Here is a 25,986-nt window from a genome sequence, read left to right on the forward strand (position 1 = left end):
TCATTCAGGAGCTATACACAGACACTGTAAGTTGTGTCAGAGTTGGAGCCAACTACTCTGATTGGTTCGAGCTTTGCAGCGGTGTCGCCAAGGCTGTGTCCTAGCCCCAACACTTTTCAACACTGCCATCGATCACGTGATGTCCAGGACGGTTGGGTGGGGAATGTGGCATGTGCGGTACCACCTACGCAGACCATATTTATCTTTACCGATATGGACTACGCTGATGATGAGGCACTACTCGCAGAACTCCTAGGAGCACTGGTCAGTTCCCTCGAGATCTTTGCTGAAGAGAGCCAAAGTCTGGGCCTTGAGGTTAGCTGGCTGAAGACAAAGCTTCAGTCCCTCAGTGACTTCTTGGACGAACCAGTATGCCCTACCATTAGAGGACAGTCAGTCGAGGTGGTCCAGTGCTTCAACTACCTTGGAAGTCTTATCACATCAGACTGTAAATCAGACCATGATATCAAGAGGAGAGTAGGTATAGCCTCTGCAGCTTTTGCCCCACTTGACCGAGTCTGGCGTTGCAAACAAGGGAGGGTCTTTTTAGCGAATGCCCACAAACGCCCACTCTAGAGAAGTCAGCGCTGCACGAATCTCATTTTTTTTGCTTGGAATATGTCCACGTTGTGCTCCCATGTATTAATCCTGAGTTTCAAGTCAATCCATTGACCCGAAGTGACATAAATCAAAGTTTTCGATTCTCGATGGTCTTTTTAGCGAACGCCCAGCAAAATGTCTTTTTAGCGAATGCCCACTATATCCACAAAAATATCGGCCGTCGCGCAACGACACCTAAACCTACCGCCACAAACATGTTCAAGATGGTGTCCCATTGATGTGTACGGAGTTTCCGTGCTTTACAAGCATTTTAAGTCCCTGTTTTTGGTCAAAATGTACGGCGACGATACTACCATACTTTAACTATAGCAATTCAAAATGGCGGGCACTAGTCATGTGACCTCCTTGTGGGACTGTTCTATAAGTATCGCGGGAGGGACTGTTGTAGCATAGCTTCTCATACAACCAATTTAGAGTGAATTCTGAACAAGATTTTCATTTCATAGTGCTATCATCTGACTGATATTTACAATGTGGTCATTTTTTCTGTGCTATTATTACCCAGGTTTGAGGAACTTAGTGCAAATTTGGATATTGATTCACCTCAGTGCCCAATTAATGTACAAAAGGCTCAGACACATTAGTGTTATAAACCTGAATAGGGGCAGGTAACCAATACTAGAAAAACATAGCTATTTATTATTAACAATACTATTTACATTATAATAATAACTCTTCACCAAACTGGACTTTTCTTATCTTTATTTATCACAGAAACATTGTTACAATGAGGATTTGATTAGATGAGTATCTGTTACAGTGTGTACAAACTTATTTCAAATACAAAAATGTATTTCGTTTCACTTCCTAAATATTTTTAAAGTATTGGAAGAAGTTGACACATAAACAATATTAATTGCATTATTTATGTGCAGTAAAATGTGACTACATGCTATCAATAGCCTAATAAAATGTTGGAACATGGCACAAGCGGGCTCCTCTTCTGAGTACAGAAAGGAAATGTTTTATAACATTTAGTTATGACGTAGAAAATTTCCATTGTAAAATGTACATTTATTAACATTTACAAACAAATTGTTTTTTCTCTTCTTAATAAATGACAACAATACAGGTAAGTAAGGTGTGTTTCCTTTTATAACAGGCCAGGTAAGACGCCGTACAGGTAAGTAAGGTGTGTTTCCTTTTATAGCAGACCAGGTAAGACACCGTACAGGTGAGTAAGGTGTGTTTCCTTGACTACAGACTAGGTAAGACACCTTACAGGTGAGCAACGTGTATTTCCTTTCATTACAGACCAGGTAAGACACCGTACAGGTGAGTAACGTGTATTTCCTTTGATTACAGACCAGGTAAGACACCGTACAGATGAGTAAGGTGTGTTTCCTTGACTACAGACTAGGTAAGACACCGTACAGGTGAGTAAGGTGTGTTTCCTTGACTACAGACTAGGTAAGACACCGTACAGGTGAGTAACGTGTATTTCCTTTCATTACAGACCAGGTAAGACACCGTACAGGTGAGTAACGTGTATTTACTCCCCTGTTTAATACCTATCTGGTCTATAGGCAAAGGAAAGTTGCTTTACTCACCTGTATAATACCCTGTCTGGTCTATAGGCAAAGTAAAGACATCTTACTTACCAGTATAATGGCTTATCTGGTCTATAGCAAAAGGAAAGACACCTTACTCTCCTGTTTAATGGCCTATCTGGTCTATAGACAAAGGAAAGACACCTTATCCACCTGTATAATGGCCTATCTGGTATATAGACAAGGGAAAGACACCTTACTTACCTGTATAATGCCCCATCTGGTATATAGGCAAAGAAAAGACGCCTTACTCACCTGTGTAATACCCTATCTGGTCTATAGACAAAGGAAACACACCTCACTCACCTGTACGGTGTCTTACCTGGTCTGCTATAAAAGGAAACACACCTTACTTACCTGTACGGCGTCTTACCTGGCCTGTTATAAAAGGAAACACACCTTACTTACCTGTATTGTTGTCATTTATTAAGAAGAGAAATAACAATTTGTTTGTAAATGTTAATAAAGGTACATTTTACAATGGAAATTTTCTACGTCATAACTAAATGTTATAAAACATTTCCTTTCTGTACTCAGAAGAGGAGCCCGCTTGTGCCATGTTCCAACATTTTATTAGGCTATTGATAGCATGTGGTCACATTTTACTGCACATAAATAATGCAATTAATATTGTTTATGTGTCAACTTCTTCCAATACTTTAGAAATATTTAGGAAGTGAAACGAAATACATTTTTGTATTTGAAATAAGTTTGTACACACTGTAACAGATACTCATCTAATCAAATCCTCATTGTAACAATGTTTCTGTGATAAATAAAGATAAGAAAAGTCCAGTTTGGTGAAGAGTTATTATTATAATGTAAATAGTATTGTTAATAATAAATAGCTATGTTTCTCTAGTATTGGTTACCTGCCCCTATTCAGGTTTATAACACTAATGTGTCTGAGCCTTTTGTACATTAATTGGGCACTGAGGTGAATCAATATCCAAATTTGCACTAAGTTCCTCAAACCTGGGTAATAATAGCACAGAAAAAATGACCACATTGTAAATATCAGTCAGATGATAGCACTATGAAATGAAAATCTTGTTCAGAATTCACTCTAAATTGGTTGTATGAGAAGCTATGCTACAACAGTCCCTCCCGCGATACTTATAGAACAGTCCCACAAGGAGGTCACATGACTAGTGCCCGCCATTTTGAATTGCTATAGTTAAAGTATGGTAGTATCGTCGCCGTACATTTTGACCAAAAACAGGGACTTAAAATGCTTGTAAAGCACGGAAACTCCGTACACATCAATGGGACACCATCTTGAACATGTTTGTGGCGGTAGGTTTAGGTGTCGTTGCGCGACGGCCGATATTTTTGTGGATATAGTGGGCATTCGCTAAAAAGACATTTTGCTGGGCGTTCGCTAAAAAGACCATCGAGAATCGAAAACTTTGATTTATGTCACTTCGGGTCAATGGATTGACTTGAAACTCAGGATTAATACATGGGAGCACAACGTGGACATATTCCAAGCAAAAAAAAATGAGATTCGTGCAGCGCGGACTTCTCTAGAGTGGGCGTTTGTGGGCATTCGCTAAAAAGACCATGCGTGCAAACAATTGTCCAGACAGACCAAGCTGAAGCCCTACAACACCCTGGTCCTCTCCGTCCTCCTATATACATTTATCACGCCATGCAAAAAAGAAACTGTACCATTCCTAAATAACTTTTGACAAACATTATGTCGCTAGTAGTATAGAAACAGCCAACCTGATGTATGCTAGAGTTCCCTTTAATACCTACCGTAGATTCCACTAGTACTGTATTAGCCGAAATTGTTGCAATATACCATATATGTGTAGTATTAGACCATACCTTTTGTTGTATATACATCGCCATACATTACTAATGCAATTGTTGCGCAATAAACCATCGTATCGTATCGTATCGTATATAGGGCGGAGGCTTGGACCCTAACAAAGTCACTAGCACAAAAACTGGATGCTTTCAACACCCAGTGCCTCAGAAGGATAGAAGGCATACGTTAGCATGACTTCATCTCCAACGAATCTATCCGCCTTACAACAAAACAGGTGCCACTCAGTGCCAGAATCGCCAAACAACGGCTGACTTTCTTAGGACATGTGGCCAGAGCAACCCCCACACAAGAGGTTATCAAACTGACAACATCTGATCCTGGTCCATCATGGAAATGTCCTAGAGGCCGCCCGAGAGGGAGATGGGAAGATCAGGTCTTCAACACACTCCAGGAGCTGGGGGTTCCCAGATCCGACTGGACTGTCCACGCCCAGTGTAGAACAACGTGGCGAGAACTGTCTGTAGCCGCCACGCATCAACATATGATGCATGCGAACGATTGATTGATTGATTGATTGATTGGGGGGGGGGGTGCAAACTGTAGACAATAGACGGTTCTCTCCAAACAGATATAATCTGACGTGCCTACACGTATTAGGGAGAGGATGATGATAGAAAAAGCAAAACATTTCAAACTAGAACAGAGACGTACAAAATGACGTAAAACTACATGTACCCTATACTTGGAGATTAGTAGGAGCAATGAGAAAGGTTGGTCCCAAGTAAGTACAATGTACATATGTAGGTAAGTAACTATCTATGTACGAAAACTAACTTCTGCCAACATAGGTAAACTTTCAAGCAAATCACACATTTGCTGTCGACATGTCGCATAGATAGCATTCTATAAACAGTAAACTAGGCCAGTCCTAGTCCGGATCAATAATTTAGTGACCCCAATCCCATTGCCCGCTAAAGGCTGTGGACATATCGGTAGCATGTAAGATGACACCGATGTAACGTGTTATTAAAAAATGATACTACTGGTGGGTAAGACGAGAACACGAATCTAATGTGCTGTGAAAATGTTGTCCATATTTCAAGGTTACAGCATGGAGACGACCCAAACTCAGAGCAATGGTGTGCGCGATCAGACTGAGAGGATCGCCAACATAAAACAACGAATCCGTTGTAAGTAAAAGACAAAATTTTGTTTTCCTTCAGGGACAATTTTCATCACTTTTGAACTGTCAAAAGGAAAACTGTGACAGTAATTCGTCACATCTTTTGTTCATCAATTTGGGGCCACCAAGGACTCAACATATCTCTTTCTCTTTCGGTTCTCGCAAATGATGTCATGTGTGAGGATTACAAACGTATGGAACACCAACAATATGCAGGGCCAACACGACGTGATCAAAGTTTAAACTAACTTTCTTGATTAAACCACCGAGCAAGGAGGTTGAACCGAGTGACTGTAGGCCCCACCTAATGAGCTGCATAGACTCAAGATTCCAGAGTAAACCTGAAAACCCGTTCCTCTCCCCACAGATCGCCATACGAACAAAATCTACATCGACCTGAGGCAGGTGAGACGTTGAAACTGTACTCTGGTCGTACGTTCTGTTGTCAAGGACTGATTGCTGTATCTATCTATAGAAACAGTTGAAAAATGATTCTTACCATTCAATCTTCCCTAGCACTATACATATTACTTAGCAAATGAAGTCAGTGTAGCCTAAGGCCTAGATCTGATACAGTAACGGATTATGCGGATATTATACATACTCTCTGTTGTGCCAAAATTTATCGAAATACAACGTTTAAGGTTCAAGGTGCTGTCTATCGTGGTATCGTCTCCCACAATATGTCTTTGTTTTGTAGCGTTACGTATAAGCGGCCGCACCAGTAAGGATAGTTTACGTATTGTTGTTGTTGTTGTTTGGTCAGCGCGGCTACAATGATGATCAGGGCAAAATCGACATCGCCGATCTCATTCAGCTGGACCAATGGCACTACAATGGAACTGAGCCAATCCAAATGGCCATCGACAAGATCGGCATCGGGTATGTATCATTTTCTGCATAGATTGACAAGACGATGTGGTTTTCTATGCTTTCGTTAGCGTGTCACTTTACATGGGGATTTGTGAGGATACGCATAGCTGAATACAAGAAGTCTTCTGACATTATTAATATTTGACTAGACAAATAGCCTTGTCCCTTGCCTCATATTCCATAGAAAGTATATGATAAATAAATAGACTTTTCGGAAATACATTGCTACTTGCCTTTTTTGAAAACACGCACACACCAGACGTTTTCGCCAATGCACAACAATCAAAGAAAATTGTGTATAATCTTGTAGTTTCAGTATCATACGGGGGTGTCAAAAGTCTGGTTTATCACACCTGCCATCACATAACATACGACACGAAAACCTAGTACAAATGTATTATCGTAGACCAAGTTAATGTTGTAGAATCTGCAGTCGGCAAAGGTCTGCAACTATACCGCAGAGGAAGAATGCCCTTTAAAACGTCGACCAACAGTTTTCAATACTTTACGTATCTGAACTATTTTTCTCACAATGTGACAAGTGTAAGAGATGTTAGTCTGTCCGCACTTGAATACTAAATGGAATCTTTCTAGGATCCGGCGTTTGCTGTGTCTGTGTCTCTAGCATCCACAGCTTACGAGGCTGTGTTGCTAGAGTGGTGGTGAGTACAGCTTCCACAAAGCGCCATTTCTTCCTCATCTCTCCCTATATGATAATATATATAACGTTATATACATAATTATATACCTGTTATATTTGTGTGTGTTATGCACCTATTTCCAATGCCAATGCAAATGTGCATACTATTATCGAACTCCAAACAGGACGTTGATGTACTAACTTGAAATGGATCCCTGATTGAAGTTGATGTGTTTTTTAGAGCCATATATACAACAGAAACAACATATTTCTATTCGTCATCGGATAGATCTACTGAGTAAAAAAAAAAAAAACAGCGCGGAATGATATAGGCATCGTTGATTTTTTTTTAAAACTACAATATTGTCGAGAGAAAAAGTATAGGTAACTTTGTCATCTCTGTCATATTCATCCTTGAATATTTTTCCGAGCGGATTTCTATGTTTCTCTCGGCAGGGAGGGTGATAAGGTGTTGGACGTGGGTTCCGGGATCGGTGGCCCCGCGCGCTTCCTCGCCCATGCCACCAAATGTGACGTGACGGCCTGTGAGCTCTTACCGGAGAACCATGACATCGGTGTGGACCTGACTAACCGCTCAGGGATGGGCAACAACGTCACACATGTGTGCGGAGACATTCTCACTGCGGACTTGGGTAGGGCCGAATCAGAATACTCTCTGTTTGTCTTTCTGTCTTTTTATATGCCTGAACCATCTTTCTGTCAGACGTCTTGACAAGCAGGATCATGCAAATTGATCCATGATAATATGAGTCATGAACGTATTCAACGTAAGTCGATGTTCTCTCGGCAAAGATCCAGTTATATCGATCGTTACATGCAGGTGGAATCCTTGGCTCTCAACTTATGTTATCATCCTTGTGTACAATTTGGCAGGTGAAGAGTCCTTCGATAGTATCATGAGCATCCAAGTCTTCTTCCACGTCAGCAACAAGGCAGCCGTGTACAAACGATGCTTTGATCTACTGAAGCCAGGCGGTGCAATGTAAGTTTCAGTCAACTAGATTTGTTCAGCATCTTCATTGAGCGTCACAAGAATCGGACAGTTGTCCACCTGTCATCTGATAGTGCTACTGATGTTTCGCACTGGTTCAAGTAATAACAGAAAATGAGCATAATTCTTAGTCATTATGGCAACAACGTATTGCGCGTTCTGGACAAACTACTGCCTTGGTCGAGGCCTCAATACTTATTCATTTGTCATTCTCAGATATATCGAAGACTTTTACCGGATGAAGGACATCAACCGCGAGGAGCGGGAAGTGCTCACCGAGTTCCTGAACAGCACTGATGACATGGTGACCATGACGGAGAATAAGTGCCTACTGGAGGACGCTGGATTCACTGTCGTTGAGGTAAATCATCCATCTGCCCGTTACATCAGACAGACACCGTGGCTGATAAATTCATCTTAGGCTTAGGTCACATTTCCAAACCGGGCCCCGGCCGGGATGTTTGCGGAAACGAAAAGTAAAAGTGTTTACCAAGGCATATACACTTGCCAATTATGCCAATGACTAATATTGTTTACGTTTTGTGTGTTTTCACCTTTTATATCACAGTTTTCGTTTCCGATAGCTAACCGGCCGGACCCCGGGTTGGGAATTGTGACCCAGGCCTTAGTCAGAATGTGTATGCACTGAGTTCAAATGGGTGTGCCAGTCCTAATAAAGAGTAAACTTCGCAGCAAGGAACAACGACGAGTAGTGAGTAATTTTCCTGTTTAAACCATGTGTATCAATTTGTTTCCGCAGATGAAAGATTTCTCGACCAGCTACCGCCAGTACACCTACAACCGCTGGGCTGACTGGATGAATAATCCCGACAAGTACGTCCAGCTGTACGGGCAGGACAACTACAACGGCTGGCTGGGACAGGCCAGCACCACCAAACAGCTATGCCATGATTTCGGCGTCATGGCAGGGGGGTACTTCGTCGCAAGGAAGGCCTGAAAATCGGCCAAGCCCCTATAGCAAAGCGTTATCTCAAAGAAAACCGATTGATATGGTGATAAGAGTATACAGAACGATAGATTCTACTTTTTTGTTCTTTTACATCTTTGACATTGGAAAGGTAGCCTGTACTTTTAATAGCAGTGTTATGAGACTTCTTATGAGATCATTCTGATGTATCACTGAATCACAATGGAAGCCCATTAAAAACAGCATATGATAATTTGACTAGTTGATTGAAGAAGGTCTATTAGTCTCTGTCATAGTTGGCTAAAAATGAACAATACAGATTGTGATTTGTTGTAAAACTTTTAATCTGTTACAACCTTGATAAAGTGCAAACAACATATGTACACATGCCATTGAACCATCAGCTTTCATAGTCAAAAATTCTTTAATGCTAGTACCTCACATATACATGTATACTGCCAATGCTTGAAACATATATGTGTCCTTTTCTTTGCAAGTATAAATCATTCTTATGCTGCATAAGAGGAGAACAGCAAACATTGATGATGCAATGAAATAAAGTTTCTATGCCATGACTATGTCTGTAAGCCCCCAAATTTATGCTTATAGTAAACTGAAGAACCATGAAGGTTGCAGTGCCCATTTTTGTATGGAACATTTATGTAAGACCTAATAATCTATTGTTATGAAGTTCTACATACATGTATGTATACCTATATTTCAGTCCAATCACTCTAATGTGTGCAACCTTTTCAAATATATACATGTTAATATAAGTCCTATATTGAGTTACTACACGTACATGTATATGTTAACATAACTCTACTTGTCACACAATTTCAGCCCTCAGGTGCCTTAAAAACTTGTCATTTCTCTGTATGTACTCATGTCCAACTGTCTCACTGCTTGAAAGATGCAGTTGACTTTGTTACACCATGTTTCCTGCAACGTAAACAAGATAAACATCATTAAACAGGCATCTTAAAGAAATGTGATCATGAGCAAGTGGCTAAAATGGTAGAAGTGTGTCCTGAATAGACTTTATAATGATGTAGTTGGAAGAATGGTTGAATATGGTAAATTTCTGACTGAAATCTGGTTATCTGAATCTCAGCAAAGGAGCACACACATAGTAAATGATAACGGATACTTACGCCTCCCTAACAAAGGTGTCCATGTTGATTTGATCAGCGTCTGCTCCCACTGGATGTGGGTCATAGTCCAGCGCCCCTAGATTATCCATTGCTTCAGGAAGAGACCAATAAACAATGCTCAATTAACCCCCAGAGATGTGCTTCTTGCTTTCTTTCATTTATAAATGATCCTTACGACCACCCAATTTTTTAAATAGAAAAACAGCTATTGATTAACAATATAACTTAACAGACTTAATTGTATTTTGTCTAGTTAAACCAGATACACATGTATTTCTGTAAGATTCATACTTGACCTACTATACAGTAAACGGGGAATGGTACCTCATTTTAGGTCCTTAGCCATCTAAACTTGAATCCATTTCCTCACCATGTTTGTACTCTTCCAATGTGATGAAGCCCTTCCTAGTGGGGTCCAGGATTCCAAACAAGGCTTGCAGGTTGGTGTCATCAAACAAGACTGGATAGTCCAGCTGACTCAGCTTGGACGTACGTAACCTTTCCAGGTACTGTATCAGGTACTGCCTCGGGTTATCTACAGATGGAAGGGGGAGGTTACTACACATACTCTCTTACTAGGTGGTGTTGCATGTTGATCTAAAGTCATAAAGATCATAAAGTAGGACTACCCTTCATTATTACCAACTCGGCCCAGTCAACTTGGCCCATCTACCGGGACAACTCGGACCATCGCCGGCGGTTTGGGACGTCAAAGTCACAGCTAGAAGTTGTTTCACAAAAAGCCGCTGTCTCTAAAAGTCTATTCAAAGTCACGTTGATTGCCTTAGCGCCGGCGGTTTGGAACGTCAAAAACGTCAAAGTTAACAGCTAGAGGTTGTCGGACAGAGACCCAGTGCATGCTGCTGGGAACTTGTCTTGGGTAGAAAAATCCGCCATTGTTCGTAAGGTAAAAAACAAATGAGCGGAAACAAACGTTGTGTTCTATTTTGTCCACACTACATACACTAGTATATGAACAGTTTGTTGAGGGAAATCATCTCAGTAAGCAGAACATTTCACAAAGACCAGGTATATCTAAGTATAAATGTATCTTTAAGCTTATGTACAACTTGCGCCGGACACAGCCGGCCGACGTGACGTGACTAGGCCCGCCGGCGAGTTCGTCGCTTAATATATACATGTCGAGTGATTTGCTACATTTTGTGTAAATATTGTCCGTGGGGATCGTCCGACTTGTCCATTGGGATGGTCCGAGTTGACCAGGGGGTTGGTCCGAGTTGACCAGATTTCCAATGGGCTGACTTGGTAATGGTCCGAGTCGTCCTGATTCCCTATACACCCTCGAGACGAAGGTGGTTAGAGTTACATTTTGCAACAGAACTGAGTCAGCTAACAGATGTGACTTTGTGGCAGAGACTGTCATTATCGAATAGGACTGTTTAAGCATAGCCCAAACTGTAGGGCTGATGTGAGTCTTCCATCAATATCTATATTGACTGACAGAGGCCATATAGTTCAGTACATTTTCAAAAACAGCCCCTGGCTGCAAAGAAAGAGTAGTCAGAAAGAAACGTCCTGGGGGAAACCGAACTGGGGGAGGGGGGTGGGGGTTGATACCACGGTAAACATTGGAATATTTTGTCAAGCAGATATTAAGTCGTTCTTTAATACCGGCTTACGCTTGGTTCGAAGGATGACACGTACACCGAGTGCTAATCATTGCTTTGTACAAGTCTAGAACACAAGAATGAACATAAACCCGGAGGCCACTAAAATATTTCAGAAAGCAACATACGAGGGCGACATGGCAAATTCTAACGAACTCACTGGATTCGGAGTTTGGTCACAAAGCCTCAAAAACATTCAAACTTGACTGCCTCGAAGACAGTGCATGCAGCCACTCTTTATACAACAAGAAGGAAATCTAAGCACATCCTACACTCACCTGGTCTGCTGTACACAAGTTGGGCCGTAAGGTTGTTGAAAAGCTCTATTATTTTGTGTTCTTCTAGGTAGGCTCTGGCCTCTTCTTCCCTTGGTGCTGCCATCTTGTTTGACTGTTACCAACACGACGGAACCTGGGAACAAGAATACAATTAACCTTTAACCCTTGGTTAGGAAAACCTATTATTGTGACGAAAGTGTACTTGTTGTATTGCCTGTGTTCAATTGCATTGAATAGAAGTATAAGACAAAAAGAATTGACCCATATAATGCTACTTTATTGTAATTTTTTGGCTGCTTGGGTACAAATGTACAAAATGTGGCTAAATATTCCTGGAAACGAGAGCCGCAGGGCATAGTGGGATTGCAATGGCGCTGTCATGATCAAAATTTGGTATCCTAGCTCTGAAAATTGTACTTTTACCCTCGTTTGGTTTATAGGAGGCCTGTGCTGTATACAGAAAACGAGAGAAAATAGCCTGAGGTAAACTTTCACAGATCGAGCGAGACCTTAGTAGGTTTACACAACGACAGGAGTACCGAAAGTGTGCCCATTAGTCCCTCTTGATCTAGGGGTGGGAGGGCAGTTGTTGGGCTGACTGTGCGTGCACACATATAAATTGTGTCAGATTCTCTCTGAGAATAGACCTGTTTAAGCCTCTAGCGTATTGCAAAAATACATACAGTTCAATGGCAGCTGAAGGAAATGCGCCTAAGATTTTCCCATCATCTCACAAAACGGTCGTTATCTTGGACCACAGTCCCTTCATGGCAGAGGCATGTGGGCAGACCGTGGACTTCGATATCCTGCCAAAGGTAAGGTACAAAGAGTCTGTAGAAGGGAAAACTATGGATAAACTGAACAGTTATTAAAGTCCAGAAAATAAAGGAAGGGACATAGTCTAGTACATGTACTTTGTATGTCATTCATAAGCCCTTTCACGGAGATCAGAACCCATGTGCGGTGACAGGAATTCTAGGTAATATAAAGGCTCAGAAAGAGAAAACAAAACCCATCTGGACATTGCTATGCAAATTAAAACAATGGTCAAGACTCAAGGACTGTTTTCTTTCTGGAGGCTTTAATCTTTGACATATTATGCAGGGTTAGCCCCTAGTAATAGCCATAGGCTAGTTGGGCAGCCCTGGCTGTGTGTTCTGAACAGCCAAACCAAAAAATAAATAAATCCCCGTTGCCGCACATGCGTTCTGATCCCTGTGACTCTGTGTGAGAGAGCTTATTGAATGAAACTGTCAATACAGTCAAACTTGGTAACCCTCTGCACAAGACGGCCATTGCCTCAGGACTACCAATTTTCACGGTCCTGAAATTTTCCTCCAGAAGCATTAAGTGACCACTTGCGTATTGCATCCCTGACCACCCGTAATCCAGGCCGCATGTGAAAATGTTGCCTAAGACAACCGCATCATTGTCAAGGGTGTAGCGTTATCGTTAGCAAGCAAAAAGATGAGCTACAAGTTACTATAGAGGATGGCACCCAAGCAAAAAGATTGAGCCAGCAGTACCCAGGCTACTGATCTGTAGCATGAATGTATCATAAGCATACTAATTGATTCACACCAGTTGTCAAAAGATAAGTTTGTCAGCCATAGATTTGTTTTTTTTACCAATAACAGTTGACTCAATGTTAAGAAAAACAGATGTAAAACTTATCCTCAACACAAGAATAACATTCACTTGTTTCGCACATGTACTTTATGACATCTTAATCAACACTGTTTGTCCCCAGCAGTCCCGCGCAGCGCCAGGAATCATCCCGCTGGCACCCCTGGCCAAGTCTCTGTGGACATGCACTGTGGAGGCAGCTTCTGAATATGCCAGGGTTGTGTATGATGTCTACCCACCCAGGTCCAGAGACAAGCTAGTAAGTTGGGCACAATATTGATGGTAAAAATACTAGTAGGTGCTATTTAGAAAGAGTCCTACATATTCCATTACTTTCTTTCTTTTATTGTTATTGTTACTACAATGTATTATCGTTATTGGCAGGGTGGGCTGACTACTCTCTCTTTGTAGCCAGGGGCTGACTAAAATGTAAAGGTCTGTAATGGCAACCAGTATACTGTGCCTACTAGTAATGATCTCAATACCAAAAGTCAAATTCTAGTGGAATTTGATAGTTTGCCTGGTTGGAATGAATGTAGATATAATAATTAATTACAAATTGTACTACTAGTAACCAAAATGCTCTTATAATGTATTTCCCAACTACAGCTGAAGTTTGTGATCACAGACACAGAAGCCAGGTCTCTAAACAGCTGGTTGGAAGAGGAGCAGTCTTTATCGAATGTAAGTACATACAGGTTGCACAAAATATGGACTGTTGGCTTTAATGCCCTCTGTATTGCCTTTTTGCAATTTCAATAAATAAAATATGGACTGTTTGCGGTGATTATTATGCTGAAATAGTCATGAAGCTCCCAGCTGCATCCGCCCTGCCTGAATTTTAATTCTTACTATGGCACATACATAGGTTCTTCAAGGCCTTGCAGTGGTTGGTCCTCCCTCGGACTCAGACGATGCTGAGAACTGCAGCGTGATGCATGGGCTGGCCATGGCTGTGGAGTCCCTGTGTGAAGGCAGTGAGAAACAGCTAGAACACAAGGCCTCCCTGTCAGATCCAGAGGAACCAGTAGTGAACAAGGGAAGGGTGGTCTGCATCACCACTGTGAAAAGGTACAATCTAGTAGCTTATAAATTGATATAATTATATATACATATAGCTACAGATACCAGTATAACTACCCTTCAGCATCTGTATAGACATACTAGTATAACAACCCTTCAATTACTTGAAAAGGTACAATCAAGTAGCTTATATATACATATAGCTATCTGTATCTGTACCCTTCAGGATAACAACACTAGATTTGCTTACTTCTTCTTGTGGCAGACTGACTACTTACGAACATTTCATTTTCCTCCCCAGCCAAGGCCATATCCAAATGTTGGAGGAGTGTATGCAGGAGGCCATTGTGCAGCATAACAAGATTGCAGAGGCAGCTGATAAGTGAGCAACATCTTTATATTCACACAACCTTCAGGACATTTTGATCTGTAACAGACAGTCCATTATTCACTAGATGCCATTATGTTGATGTATAGAATGAAGATTATGTATAGACTATAGAGTAATAAATCACCTTTACCTGTATTCAGAATGATTTGGGATGACATGTAGAAATGGGAACAAGTCCAACACGGAAATGAATTTTCCAAGACAGGCATTTCTAGTAATGTCACTGCTGGTCTATTGATTTTTTGATACAGTAAACTTTACACTGTGCTTGTCCCCACAAGAGAGACTTTGATCAGATACAGTACAGTCTGTTTCTGTGATGACAGGTTACCCATCACCCATTGTGAACTGGTGCTGATTCACACCGTCCCTGTGGGGGCAGACAACAACATACAAGATCAACCAAACAAAGAGGTCAGTTTCATGGTCATCTCATTATGATAATGGATAAAATCATTCACTGTCTTCTATATCTTTAATTGCCAACTGTCATATAATTTGCAGGGGTTGTTGTAATGTGATTGTTTCCACTAGGTATCCTCTCTGTTGTCGTGTGAGGTCCACTCTGTCCACTCCGGCAGGCACATTGCAGCTAAGCTGGCCTTGTTGGTACAGAAGCACTTCCACCTGACCTCCACCACTATCACTGGGATACCCATGAAGGTAGAGTTACCCTACATGCTTGTCTAATGTGAACTTGTTACATTCATGTAAGAGGAAGATAAGATGTGGTAAAAATATCTCTTATGCTACTTAAGTTGCTGTAGTACCTTATTCCTATATTTCTTATGTTGATATTTTATTGCAATGATTGTTATTGATTTAATGATGATTTAAAAGTGGAGAAAGTAATTCCATTTAATTTCAACATTTTTATCAGCTTGATGAGCAAGTATGATAGCTGTATTTTTCTAAACACTACATCTTGTCGGGATATTTTACCCAGGAGGAGCAAAATGCGTCTACTTCTGCAAACTATGATGTGGAGATCTTACACAGCAAAGATGCACACATCGAGATCCTTAAAATGGGTAAGTATTGTTTGCCACTATAACACATTGCCTAAGGAAGGTCCATTATGATATCTCACCTAATGGTGAAGCGGCTTAGTTTGTCATGTAAACATTTTACTCTCTCTACTGTGATTGAACCATACATCTATCAGCTTGTGTCATTTCATGGTGTGCCATTTAAAGTGCAAAACATGCATGTGGCTTCTATCGGGTGTGTCGTGACTGCATGTGCTGTGTTGTTGCTTGTTTATGACTTCTGCATGGCATGTTCTGTTTGTTATAAAGCCCCTTGAACCTGTTTTCTTACCTCCTCATGGGCTGCCTCACGGAGCAGGCAGCACGTCCCAAGGTAGGTGTAGGTGCTGGGTGATGGGACCCTGTCTGTGCCTGTTTTATCAAGTGTGTGTCTGTGTGCAGTTTGATGAGTCACTAACACTTAAAACTAGAGCAAAAAAAACAAGGGTTGCCTTTTTAGCTCTTAAAATGGAGAAGTTACAAATTTTGGTGTAAGAGTGTATTGAACAATGACTCGCCCTGTCATATGTGAAAATGAACCCCATGGGAATCGTGTTTAGCAAGAGTCCTAAGGGTAGAAAGGGCAACATATTCATTGTCAAAGGAAAACATTCATGTCAGCAAAATGTTCATTTATATTGTGGATTTGAGTGCCATCATCATCATCATTGCGTGCCAATGGGTAATGAATTGAGTGCTTGGAGTAATTGTAATACACTGTTTAGTTGCAGTGTGCTGATGGCAAAGTTACTCTTCAACAAAAGGTTGGCAAAGTACTTAAAGCAATAGTTATAGAATCATTCGAGATTCAGAAGTATTGTACATCAGAGACCAGGAGCTAAGTAGATGACTGTGTGTAACTGTAGGTTGTTATAAGTGGAATAACATGCTGTGTTGCAGGCTATGACTCGAGTGGATTTGCCTGCAGTAAGGACAGTTTTGGCAGAGAGACTGTCATCTTGAAGTGGTGTACTCCTAAGACTAATATTGTTGGTAAGGAAGCACATTGTATTCTTCATCAAAGGGAGTAATGCAATTGTCATAAATATCAAAATTCTTTAATGCAAGTAAAAGTTGTTGCTGAGCAAAAAGTCTGGGCAAGGTATTACTGGTAACCAGGACTGGATGACTCGTAGAATGAATAATGCCATTAAGAGAGTGAACTGTTGACCATGCATTTGAGTGCATACATGGAGACATATTTGACCATTTCTCTGTGTGTTCGTCCAATAGAGCTTCAGTACTGTACAGGAGCATACAGAATCACCCCAGCAGATGTGAGTAGAAATATTAAATATGCATGCTTTGGTACATAACATACAATATAAATAAATGGGTTTTGGAAATTTTGTTTAGAGCAAAAATCCTCAATCGAAGATGAGTTATTGTTATTGCTTGCGTCTTTTGACACCAGGTTAACAGCAGACCATCTTCCTGCCTCACCAACTTTCTCCTGAATGGTATGTACCATGCTACTTTTAGAAATCCTGACGTAGTATGAATTATATCTTGTGGCAAGTATGTAGCAAGCTTTGGTTTTAACTACTTTGGCTTAGATAACGTTAAGTGCCAATGAAAGATTTACAACCTGCAGAATGAAGAATAAAGATTGACTGAAGAATGTTTCTGTGTTCTTCAGTATTGTATTAGGTAATGTTAAGTGCCAAGGAAAGAAGGTGGAAAAGAATGAATGTTGTTGCAGGATATTTCCAAGGTTTTAGATGGAGAAAAAATTGGATGATGATGATGTTAAGAAAGGAAAGTTTCACAACCCACAGAATGAATGTAAAGCCTGTCTGAAGAAAATTGTCTGTGTTCCTCAGGTAGAGCAGTGATGCTGGAACAGCCCAGGAAGTCTGGCTCCAAGGTTATCTCCCACATGCTGGCCAGTCACGGAGGAGAAATCTTCCTCCACTGTCTGGGCACTGGGAGATCCCCCCTGGAGGACCCCCCTTCTATCAGTGAGGGGTCAGGGGGGAGGGTCACAGACTACAGAATAACGGTAACTTCAACATGATGTTGCCTACATCTTCATGTAGACTTATTGTACTAGTATTTCTATCTTCCACCATAGTAGGATAAATTGAGTGGATCCATTCCTAACCAACCACTCCGCTAGTCCAGATGACAGGCAGAATTAAAGTTCTAAATGGGAACTTTGTGGGCCCCAGATGTCTCACTGAGGGAAGACTGTTGTTGAAAAGATGTTGGCTAGCAGAGGAATGAATCCGCTCGATATATATTTTATTTCCACTTCAGCTGTAATTGTTACCTTGTAAAATGTGTAACATGCTATATGCAGGAATGACACTGATGTCTGTCCCTATCCAGGACTATGGGGACTTCATGAAGGAAAACAGACTGATGCCGTACCCTGCTCCACAGGATGGACAGATCCTGCCTGAAAAAGAAGGTCAGAAGCTTTGCAAATCTTAATCATTGTGGGATATGGTATTCTTCCTGTTATTATTGTTCAGTTTCAAGGGACGTCATGCAGTTTATTTTATTGGCTTCTTGTTTCTGTAGCTATTGCCGTGTTGGAAAGAACCACCCGCTACTGGCCTCTGGTCATCAGTGACACCATCATCTTCAACATGGCCTCTGTGAGTCAGCAAAGTCTTATGTTTACAACTGTTATCCTTCTTGAAAGGATACTAGGAAAACATACAGCCAGTGTCATTCTACTTACCTAGTGGATATCCATGTTAGAGTGCACAATCATTTCCAATTACAATATTTCCAAACTTAAGACAAATACATGTACATGTAGCCCAGTTGTGTAAGAAGCCTTTATCATTCAAAATGTGGTATTTATGCAAGTTCAGTGAAGCAAATATCCAGCCAAAGGTTAGATGAATAAATCTACATTCCTATTTTATCCCCAGCACACTGATCCCTTACCAACACTCATCACTAAGGCAGCACTGACAGAGGATGAAGTTGTGGAATGTCAGAAGGTAGGTTGGATTTTCCTTGTGTCTGATAGTTTGAATTTACTGTGTGTCTATTGAGTTACAATGATGAGAGCCACTTGTAATTGTGATAGTCCAAAACTATCCTATCTATATAGATTATAATTGTTTAATGAGCAAATGTTATTTGTACATATTGTAATTCCTTAAACAGCTTCATGTCGTATTGATAACGTTGCGCTAGTTTCACTGTATAAGTTGATTGTAAATTGGCGCAATTCAGTTTTTTTTGCTGCAAAGCCAATTTGACACATGGTGTCTTTTTTGTCAATAAACCAATTACTACTACTACATGAGAGGATGACACTTTGGTTGTTGTGTTGATGTTTGTTGAAACAGGCTATCTATCACCTGGTGGGAATGGAGTCCAGGAGTGAGCCTCTCCCCATACCTGCCATGGGCACCAGGGGGAAGGGACCCAAGAGGTGAGCTATAATAGCAACTGATGGAACAGATTAAAATGAATTGAAGATGGTACATCATTTGCATATGTACTCAGGATATCAGAATTCCTTAGACAGGTAAAAAAAAGCCAACTCTCAGCCCATTATTCCTTTTTGTGTACTTATACCAAGGACATCCCTAGTTATTTATGTAATCGGAAGAAAATGCAATATTATTTCTGTTTGAAGTTGAGAATCAAAGCTGTATTGGTAGAAGCACTTTTATTTATTTACTTATTTTTTTATTTATTTATTAACCTTCCGTTTCCCACAAACTGATTTCCAAGGGAGCCCTGCACTCTATATTGATGCTACAAAATGTAACAATTAGTGTTGATGAGCATGTAACGAAAAGAGCCAAGGGTAGTTTGTAGGATGGTGAACCCTGAACACAGCCCATACAAGAATCACATTTGTACATTTGTATGTCCTCTGCTGTTCCACAGGGATGAACAGTACAGACAGATGTGGGCAGAGCTGGACACCCTGCTACGCGCTCATGCCTCCACGTCCATCAACCACCAGAAAGTCTTGGAGTGTCTTCAGGAAATAAGGAGACCTGCAGAGGAGGCTAAAGAAAGTTCCAGGAAAGCAGGGAAGAAGGAGGAGGTGGTGGTGAAGGAGGAGAGGGTGATGACGGAGCAGAGTACCGCAGAACTGGCCTGGCAGGAGATACAGAGGTACAACTAAGGAAATTACTGTAAAGTGGTCTCACCACTTCTCACCCTCACGCCTCTAGGCCACAGGGCCTGTAAGTTGTCAGCCTCTGTACAAAAGATCTCTATTTTCCTCTCTATAGTAAAGAGATAAAGTATGTAAAGTGGTAGAGACCATAATATTTTAGCGGGGACTTAATTTCCAGTAGAAGGGGAATGGAGCGTTTTGCAATGTTAAGCTTGCAATTAAAAAGATTCTATAGTAAAGTGGTAATACATTGCCATGGGAAAAAATAATGTCTGTGTTGTCATAAATTTGCAGCAGAGAGGTCACCACAATAAACCAACATTACTCAATACAGTACTCAATAACAAATTTGTCCAAAGAAACTGTTTGCATACAAAAGTATATGATTGCCTTTATGTGTCATTATGATTATGGGTGTTTCATTTGCAGATACAAGGCCATGTCAGAAAGAGAGAGGTCGGACTTTGAGAGAGGGAACACCAACAATGACCACTTTAGACACAGACAGCAGACGGAGGTGTCATCACCGCCCATCAAGAAACTCAAGACTTCTCTGGAAGATTCACAAGGAAAACAACAAGGTATGGGCTTAGCATTGTATACAAAAAAAATTGTTTTAGGATGTTTTGTGCATTTTGTGTCAGGTGTCACAGAATTTAAAGTGCAATGACTAAAAAGATTAAGAACTAGAGTTCAGTGACCTCATACCTCCATGAAATACTAGTAGATTACTCACTCAATAGCATTAATGTATCATGGAGATAATTTCTGCATACACATGTATGCTTTTGAAACTAAAACTATCACCCTTGTTTTTACTCCTATCATTATTTGTGGCTGTTGTTTAGTTCTATTAGACTCTACCAGAAAGAAGTTTTATCATCAATCCCAATTGGTTCATAAGTATTTGCCATAACCCTACTTCTATCCCCAAGGTGGCCCACCGTCCCTGCTTGCCATCTGGACCAGTAGGATCAACAGTAAATACAACTCTCGGCACTGTGAGTTTGCAGGCAGGCTGACAGCTGAAGGGAACAAAGCTGAGCTGTACGTTAACCTACAGAAGGACGGCACCAACGGGTGGGTACACCTGTCTGGATCAGTTCTTGATAAGGGATACGTTAGGTACTGACATATAGGCCACAGCATCTTCATCTGATCATTGCTAAAATTTTTGCTGGTGCACAGGAGAAGCGGGTCAATGGATGCATGCATGGATGCATGCATGGATGCATGCATGGATGCATGGATCAAGCCCTTCTTGTCTTATCCTTTGTTGGACCGCAGCAAAAGGCCTGTTCAAAGGGAAAGTCACACAAAAAAAACGCAATAAATGATATTTCAGCTGTCAATATTTGCATTTCATTCTTTAAAGATGATTATTGGCGAGAGAAGCGGTTAGTTCAACCAACGAATGCATGAATGCATGGATCCACTACGACTCAATTTAACCAAACCCTTCTATACGCCCTTCTATACGCCCGATGACGTAATGGTGTCACTGTGGCTTAGCGGCCCACGGCACTGGGTGAAGGTAGCAATTTGCTTCTGCAGCCGTAAATCGTGGGTTCGATCCCCACTTATGACATTTTTTTTTCTTTGTTAGACAAATCTCAGGTAATGTTTTTTTTAATAGAAGACAGACCAATTCAGTAATTCGATGTTTAAAAACTCTTTTTTCATGTGATTTTGTTTAACATCCAGGCTTTTTCCAAAATACGCACCAGCCAGCTTTTTTCAGAAGCTTTCTTGTTTAGGTAAATACAGGCACAATGTTGGAAAAATTGCATTATATATTATATACCAAAGCAAATCTGGTTAGTGGTCTAATTATGTTACCTAATATAAAGTATGTTTTATATATCATGTTATGTTGATGGTTCTTGACAAAAAATTCTTTTCCGTTTTTTTCCAGGACCTCTGACAAGCCTAGTGGTGTGAAGCAGGAAAAGAGAGGGCCCTGATCCAATAAAAATGAGAGGCTTGTAATAAGTTGTATCATTTTGTACAGTACATCTATCCCAACCACTGCAGCTTCAGTAGATGACCTGGCAGTCTACAGGAAATATCAAAGCTAGCAAAGTTGTGTTGGCATTTCTGAAGACTGTATTGTGTCTGCTGAGGACTTGTTTATAGATTAAAAGAAAACATTGTTATCATGACCCTGTAACCCCAAAGTGAGGTTTTAGTCCAAGACCTACATGTATCTAAAGACTGCGAGTCAAAACTTTTTGTTCTAACCTGTATGTCCTGCCAATGGCACAACTGAAGCTCTGTAAATAAAACTATCTCATCTCATTGTTGTTTTCTGAACATTGTTCTGCCTTACCTTAACTCCAGAGTGTGGTCTTACAGTTTTCATTCATTAACAAACTTTGTCGGTCTATTATGTGTACTACTAGAGGATGTTATACGATGAAAAAAACAACCAAAACCACACAATTTAATAACTTATTCAAAAATCTTTATTTCCCATTTTGAAAAATCTCTTGATTCTTTAATCATCGTAAAATCTACTTCAATATTACTGAGCAACCTGTGCTACAGGAGAAAGGAAATGTACAATCTAACCACTAGGGACCAACAAAATATATACACAAAACTTTCCTAGAAAGAAATAATGCTTTTCAATCTTGATTTGAAAAAATATCAAGATGCTTTGCTCTACCAGAGAGCTAGGCTACTCTATAACAATGATCAAAGAATTCTTGACAGGTACCTGGTACTCCCTGTTATACCTATTTAATGACAGTAAAGTTTATACAGAAGCTACAAGACTTCAGATTGTCTGGATTCAGGTTAGTACCACTTCTGATCTTTATCACTGGGGAAGTAATAAAACAAAGGTTGTTCAAAATACATTTGGACCAATCTGTGTAGCTTAACTATTTCTTTCATCATCACAAGTATGCTTCCACACCTTTGAAAAGGCCAAGCAAATACTGTCATCTGGAATGTGTCAAGATATGTTTCACTTCACTGAATACAATCTTGCATAGATTGGCTTTTGCAGCCTCCAATGTGATAATTATATACACAAAAGTACTGAAGACTGCTAGTCTTTAGGGTCAGTCATCACCTGCCACTTTGGTCCACTTAGAAACTTGCATAAATTATGTACATGTATCTACAAATGAGTTTTATTGGAACAATACAGAAACGACTGTCACTAAAATGACACCATTCTTGTACATGTGGTAGGATACAGTTTTCTGATCTGTGTTCTCGGATATATTTTAAAAGGGTAATTATATCATGACCTAGCATCTGGACACTACCATGATTATATATACTGCAATCCTCACACATTTATCATACCATATTGCTTATGGGGATCCCTTCTTCACACTTTGGTGTCGGCAAAGCTGAGCGGCGCCGGCAGGGGGGAGGCACTTGGTGTGTAGGGTGGGGGGAGCCTGTAGGGAGGGGGAGGCTTCCTGGGCACAGCCGCTGTGTACCTGGGGGGTGGGGGGAGGGCAGAAGCCTGGGGCTCCATCCCGCTCAGTAGCTGCTGTGTGTCCGGGATCCTGTAGGGAGGCGGGGCGGGCCTCCGTGTCGGCAGCTGGGTGGCTGGCGGCTTCTCATCGGGGAGAACGATTGGCTTGCTGGGCTTGGTGTCCTTCATTTCTACTTCGTCTTCCAGCACGATGGGCTTGCGATTTTTGGTGAGCGTTAGCTTGTCGTATTTGGGGAGCTTCTTGCCGGGCTTCTTGTTTCTGTAGAGACAGCAGGCGACGACTCCCAGTAGCAGGATTATGGCAGCGATACACGCAGCAGGGACGACAGTGCCCAGCAGGTGGTTCGAATGGCTGAGTGGGACGGGGGCGAGAGTCTCGGCAGTGGTGGGGACAGGTGAGACCACTGCAAGATCACACACGCCCTGATACCTCACCCTGGCCTCAGTCACAGGATACTCCGGTAACAAGGACGCCACAAAGGTAGGGTTCACTGTTCCGTCTGGGTTTATCAGTTCCTCTGCAAGTCTCTGTATGGTAGTGTTCTGGCAGGTGGTGGAAGACAAGGAGATATTGCTCCACGAAAACACCACCGAGCCCTCCTGTACCGAGTCGATGAGGATGAAGTTGGTGGTCCTGTCACGGAAGTGGGTGGAAATCCTCTCTGACAGACTGATCCAGCTGAGGAGGTCAGGCTGGAAGGTGGTGTAGTCTATGTCGATGATAGCAGTGAAGATGTGGGAGGGGGTGGGGGGCTGAGTGACAGTCAGCTGGAAGGAGTCGCGTGTGGCCAGGCCTTGGGAGTCGGACGCAACCAAGATGAAGTGGTAGATCTGGTTGGCTGAGTCCTGAAAACACAACCATACAAGTTGATGACAGTTTCAATGTTATCTAAAAGACTTAATATGTTAGTTACAAAATCTAAACTTAAATACACGGTTGTAATGTAACAAGAAGCTGTCTAGTTTATTTTGGATTTGTTGATTTATATTGTATGTAGGGAAAACACATGAACAACCAAGACTCACAAAATGTCAAGTTTACAGATTGAACACTAAAAGAAAACATAACTAAAAATATACCAGTGGTAGAGATCAAAGACAGTTCTCTGAAAATTGAGCCCACAGAGGAAAGGACAACTGTTACCCACAACAGCAGCAGGATGTGTTTACACAAGACAGAACCGGAACAACCGGTCGGGCATTAGCATAAATTTAGCCTGGAATGTTCCATTCTGGTTTCAGGGGAGCATTTTAGACAACAAAACAGAGGTGTCAAGAGACAGAGAAAAGATTTCATTGCAAACATGTAACTGTTCTTACCAATGGAGGAATCCCATACAAAGCTTGCCAATCATCATTCAGTAGCAGCCATGTTGTGCCATCCAGTGCGACCAGCTCCAGGGTCAGCCCGCGGGTGTTCATGGCGTCCTCCATGTCATAGAAGGTGTCGTAAGGCACGCGGCTGTAGTACACCTGTCCTGCAGCCACCTGCAGGTGGTCCAGGTGGTTCACCAGCAACGGGGGCTGGTTCGGTGGAACTGTGGGAGGGGGGCAGGATGGGAAACAAGTCAGATCTCAGCTGGAGTTGACGGAGGGATGCTGTCTAGATATGACAGAAAGATCTACTCTCCATGGGGTTAGGCACTGGCTGTTTTTTAAACGTTTTTTATGCAGTTTTATTGGGCTTTCTATTTTGTACCCTTTTGTTGATGTCTTGCGGCATCAACAAAATGGTACAAAATAGAAAGCCCAATAAAAATGTTTTAAAAAAGGAGCCTAACCTCTGCTGGGAGAGCGAGAAAGATCCTTTTCTAGCTATCATATCATCACCCACATCTTATCCTTCTGTCCCCTGGTGGGGGGTGAAAGTGTGAGCAGACATACACTACACAAGGCTGAGTAACAACCACAAATAAACCTTCCAATCCCAACTACTGTTAGATGGGGAGAACATCATTAGCTTGCATCAGTTGCTGGGGAATGGAGAAAGTTAAGAGACAAGATACATGCCACCAACACCTAAAGGTATACATGACATAACATTACATGTACATCTTGATACACAGAAAACTCATTCCTTTAAGTGGATTGTGGAAGTGTCAACATAAAGCACATAAATGTGTTCAACATTCAACAACACATGACATGAATAAAAAGTGGATGTTAAATTCCAACCTTCATGCTCAAGAGTGTATATTGTATTCCCACCTTCATGCACAAGTGTAAGATAGGCTTATAAATGTCATCCTAAAAAGTCACCCAAAGTGCGATGTTAGTAAACATGGCCTGGTGTAGCCAGGCAGTGTCTTGATAAGCAGATATGCTGGTGGCAGGAAGCCCTAGTGGCAAATGGAGACTGCTTTGGCCCACGGATACAACCTCCCTGCCACCGGTAGATCTGCTTGGACTTAAGTGTCTTGATGTGCACAGTTATAGTGAAGATGAGGATACTTGTATTGGTGTAATGAAACAAGAACTACTGGATATCTCGAACTCTCCATCAGTTACTTGTTCTTTCAGCTATTATATATATACATATATATGCTCTCTATCCACTCCATCTCACTATTTCAGGAGGGAAGGGAACAGCCTTGTATCTGTAGGCTTAGAAAGGACAGCATCTCCAGATTCTGATGATGAGAGCAACATATCTTGTACTTCACCTTGTGTTACAAACTGTGTACTGTTGACTCGTGGTATTAGCCTGGAGTCCAGTCC

The 25,986-nt window shown here is 41.3% G+C and overlaps 4 protein-coding genes across 13 annotated transcripts in view; 2 read left to right on the forward strand and 2 right to left on the reverse strand.

The window, feature by feature from the left end:
* Window positions 1–8,760, forward strand: part of LOC118415999 (sterol 24-C-methyltransferase erg-4-like) — a 10,166-nt gene extending 1,406 nt beyond the window's left edge. Inside the window, exons 2-8 of one of the 3 annotated variants that reach the window (XM_035821030.1) lie at window positions 5,052–5,138; window positions 5,499–5,536; window positions 5,898–6,013; window positions 7,101–7,297; window positions 7,539–7,647; window positions 7,873–8,017; window positions 8,417–8,760. In XM_035821030.1, coding sequence (XP_035676923.1) covers window positions 5,060–5,138; window positions 5,499–5,536; window positions 5,898–6,013; window positions 7,101–7,297; window positions 7,539–7,647; window positions 7,873–8,017; window positions 8,417–8,614 — 882 coding nt within the window. In that variant the 5' untranslated portion in view covers window positions 5,052–5,059 and the 3' untranslated portion in view covers window positions 8,615–8,760. Of the gene's footprint in view, window positions 1–3,678; window positions 5,139–5,498; window positions 5,537–5,897; window positions 6,014–7,100; window positions 7,298–7,538; window positions 7,648–7,872; window positions 8,018–8,416 lie in introns of those variants that run through there. The other 2 variants (XM_035821027.1, XM_035821029.1) reach the window with 2 other exon arrangements.
* Window positions 8,761–8,909: 149 nt separating this feature from the next.
* LOC118416006 (EF-hand calcium-binding domain-containing protein 10-like) lies at window positions 8,910–11,819 on the reverse strand. The gene is made up of 4 exons (XM_035821038.1): window positions 11,645–11,819; window positions 10,109–10,273; window positions 9,739–9,829; window positions 8,910–9,526 (listed from the first exon to the last, which is right to left on the reverse strand). The coding sequence occupies exons 1-4, from the start codon at window positions 11,745–11,747 to the stop codon at window positions 9,484–9,486; spliced, it is 402 nt and encodes a 133-aa protein (XP_035676931.1). The 5' UTR covers window positions 11,748–11,819; the 3' UTR covers window positions 8,910–9,483.
* Window positions 11,820–11,939: 120 nt separating this feature from the next.
* LOC118415983 (integrator complex subunit 13-like) lies at window positions 11,940–22,109 on the forward strand. 5 transcript variants are annotated; one of them, XM_035820981.1, is made up of 21 exons: window positions 11,940–12,459; window positions 13,395–13,529; window positions 13,880–13,954; window positions 14,139–14,341; window positions 14,595–14,675; window positions 15,011–15,098; window positions 15,219–15,347; window positions 15,631–15,715; window positions 16,032–16,046; window positions 16,613–16,705; window positions 16,946–16,989; window positions 17,127–17,172; window positions 17,536–17,714; window positions 18,044–18,125; window positions 18,239–18,315; window positions 18,598–18,669; window positions 19,024–19,109; window positions 19,574–19,807; window positions 20,241–20,392; window positions 20,747–20,891; window positions 21,727–22,109. In XM_035820981.1, the coding sequence occupies exons 1-21, from the start codon at window positions 12,334–12,336 to the stop codon at window positions 21,773–21,775; spliced, it is 2,196 nt and encodes a 731-aa protein (XP_035676874.1). In that variant the 5' UTR covers window positions 11,940–12,333; the 3' UTR covers window positions 21,776–22,109. The 5 variants fall into 5 exon arrangements, with proteins under 5 accessions (XP_035676874.1, XP_035676875.1, XP_035676878.1 ...); XM_035820982.1 differs by having other exon boundaries at window positions 13,398–13,529; XM_035820985.1 differs by having other exon boundaries at window positions 11,940–12,127; window positions 13,398–13,529.
* Window positions 22,110–22,258: 149 nt separating this feature from the next.
* Window positions 22,259–25,986, reverse strand: part of LOC118415977 (dystroglycan-like) — a 12,232-nt gene continuing 8,504 nt past the window's right edge. For all 4 annotated transcript variants that reach the window (XM_035820971.1, XM_035820968.1, XM_035820969.1 and 1 more), the window contains 2 exons: window positions 24,589–24,806; window positions 22,259–24,114 (listed from right to left, as the gene is read on the reverse strand). In XM_035820971.1, the coding sequence (XP_035676864.1) occupies window positions 23,155–24,114; window positions 24,589–24,806 (1,178 nt within the window). In that variant the 3' untranslated portion in view covers window positions 22,259–23,154. The remainder of the gene's footprint in view (window positions 24,115–24,588; window positions 24,807–25,986) is intronic.

This window comes from Branchiostoma floridae, chromosome 5 (genome assembly GCF_000003815.2).
Source record: "Branchiostoma floridae strain S238N-H82 chromosome 5, Bfl_VNyyK, whole genome shotgun sequence".
In the NCBI taxonomy this organism is placed as follows: domain Eukaryota; kingdom Metazoa; phylum Chordata; class Leptocardii; order Amphioxiformes; family Branchiostomatidae; genus Branchiostoma; species Branchiostoma floridae.

Excerpts from the sequence above, each read along its gene's own strand:
- LOC118416006 (XM_035821038.1), bottom strand. The coding sequence starts at position 11,747 with ATGGCAGCACCAAGGGAAGAAGAGGCCAGAGCCTACCTAGAAGAACAC. Across the intron at positions 10,274-11,644 it reads ACTTGTGTACAGCAGACCAG|ATAACCCGAGGCAGTACCTG; the intron begins GTGAGTGTAGGA and ends TTCCATCTGTAG. Across the intron at positions 9,527-9,738 it reads GACACCTTTGTTAGGGAGGC|GAAACATGGTGTAACAAAGT; the intron begins GTAAGTATCCGT and ends TTTACGTTGCAG.
- LOC118415983 (XM_035820981.1), top strand. The coding sequence starts at position 12,334 with ATGGCAGCTGAAGGAAATGCGCCTAAGATTTTCCCATCATCTCACAAA. Across the intron at positions 13,530-13,879 it reads CCAGGTCCAGAGACAAGCTA|CTGAAGTTTGTGATCACAGA; the intron begins GTAAGTTGGGCA and ends TCCCAACTACAG. Across the intron at positions 14,676-15,010 it reads ATTGCAGAGGCAGCTGATAA|GTTACCCATCACCCATTGTG; the intron begins GTGAGCAACATC and ends CTGTGATGACAG.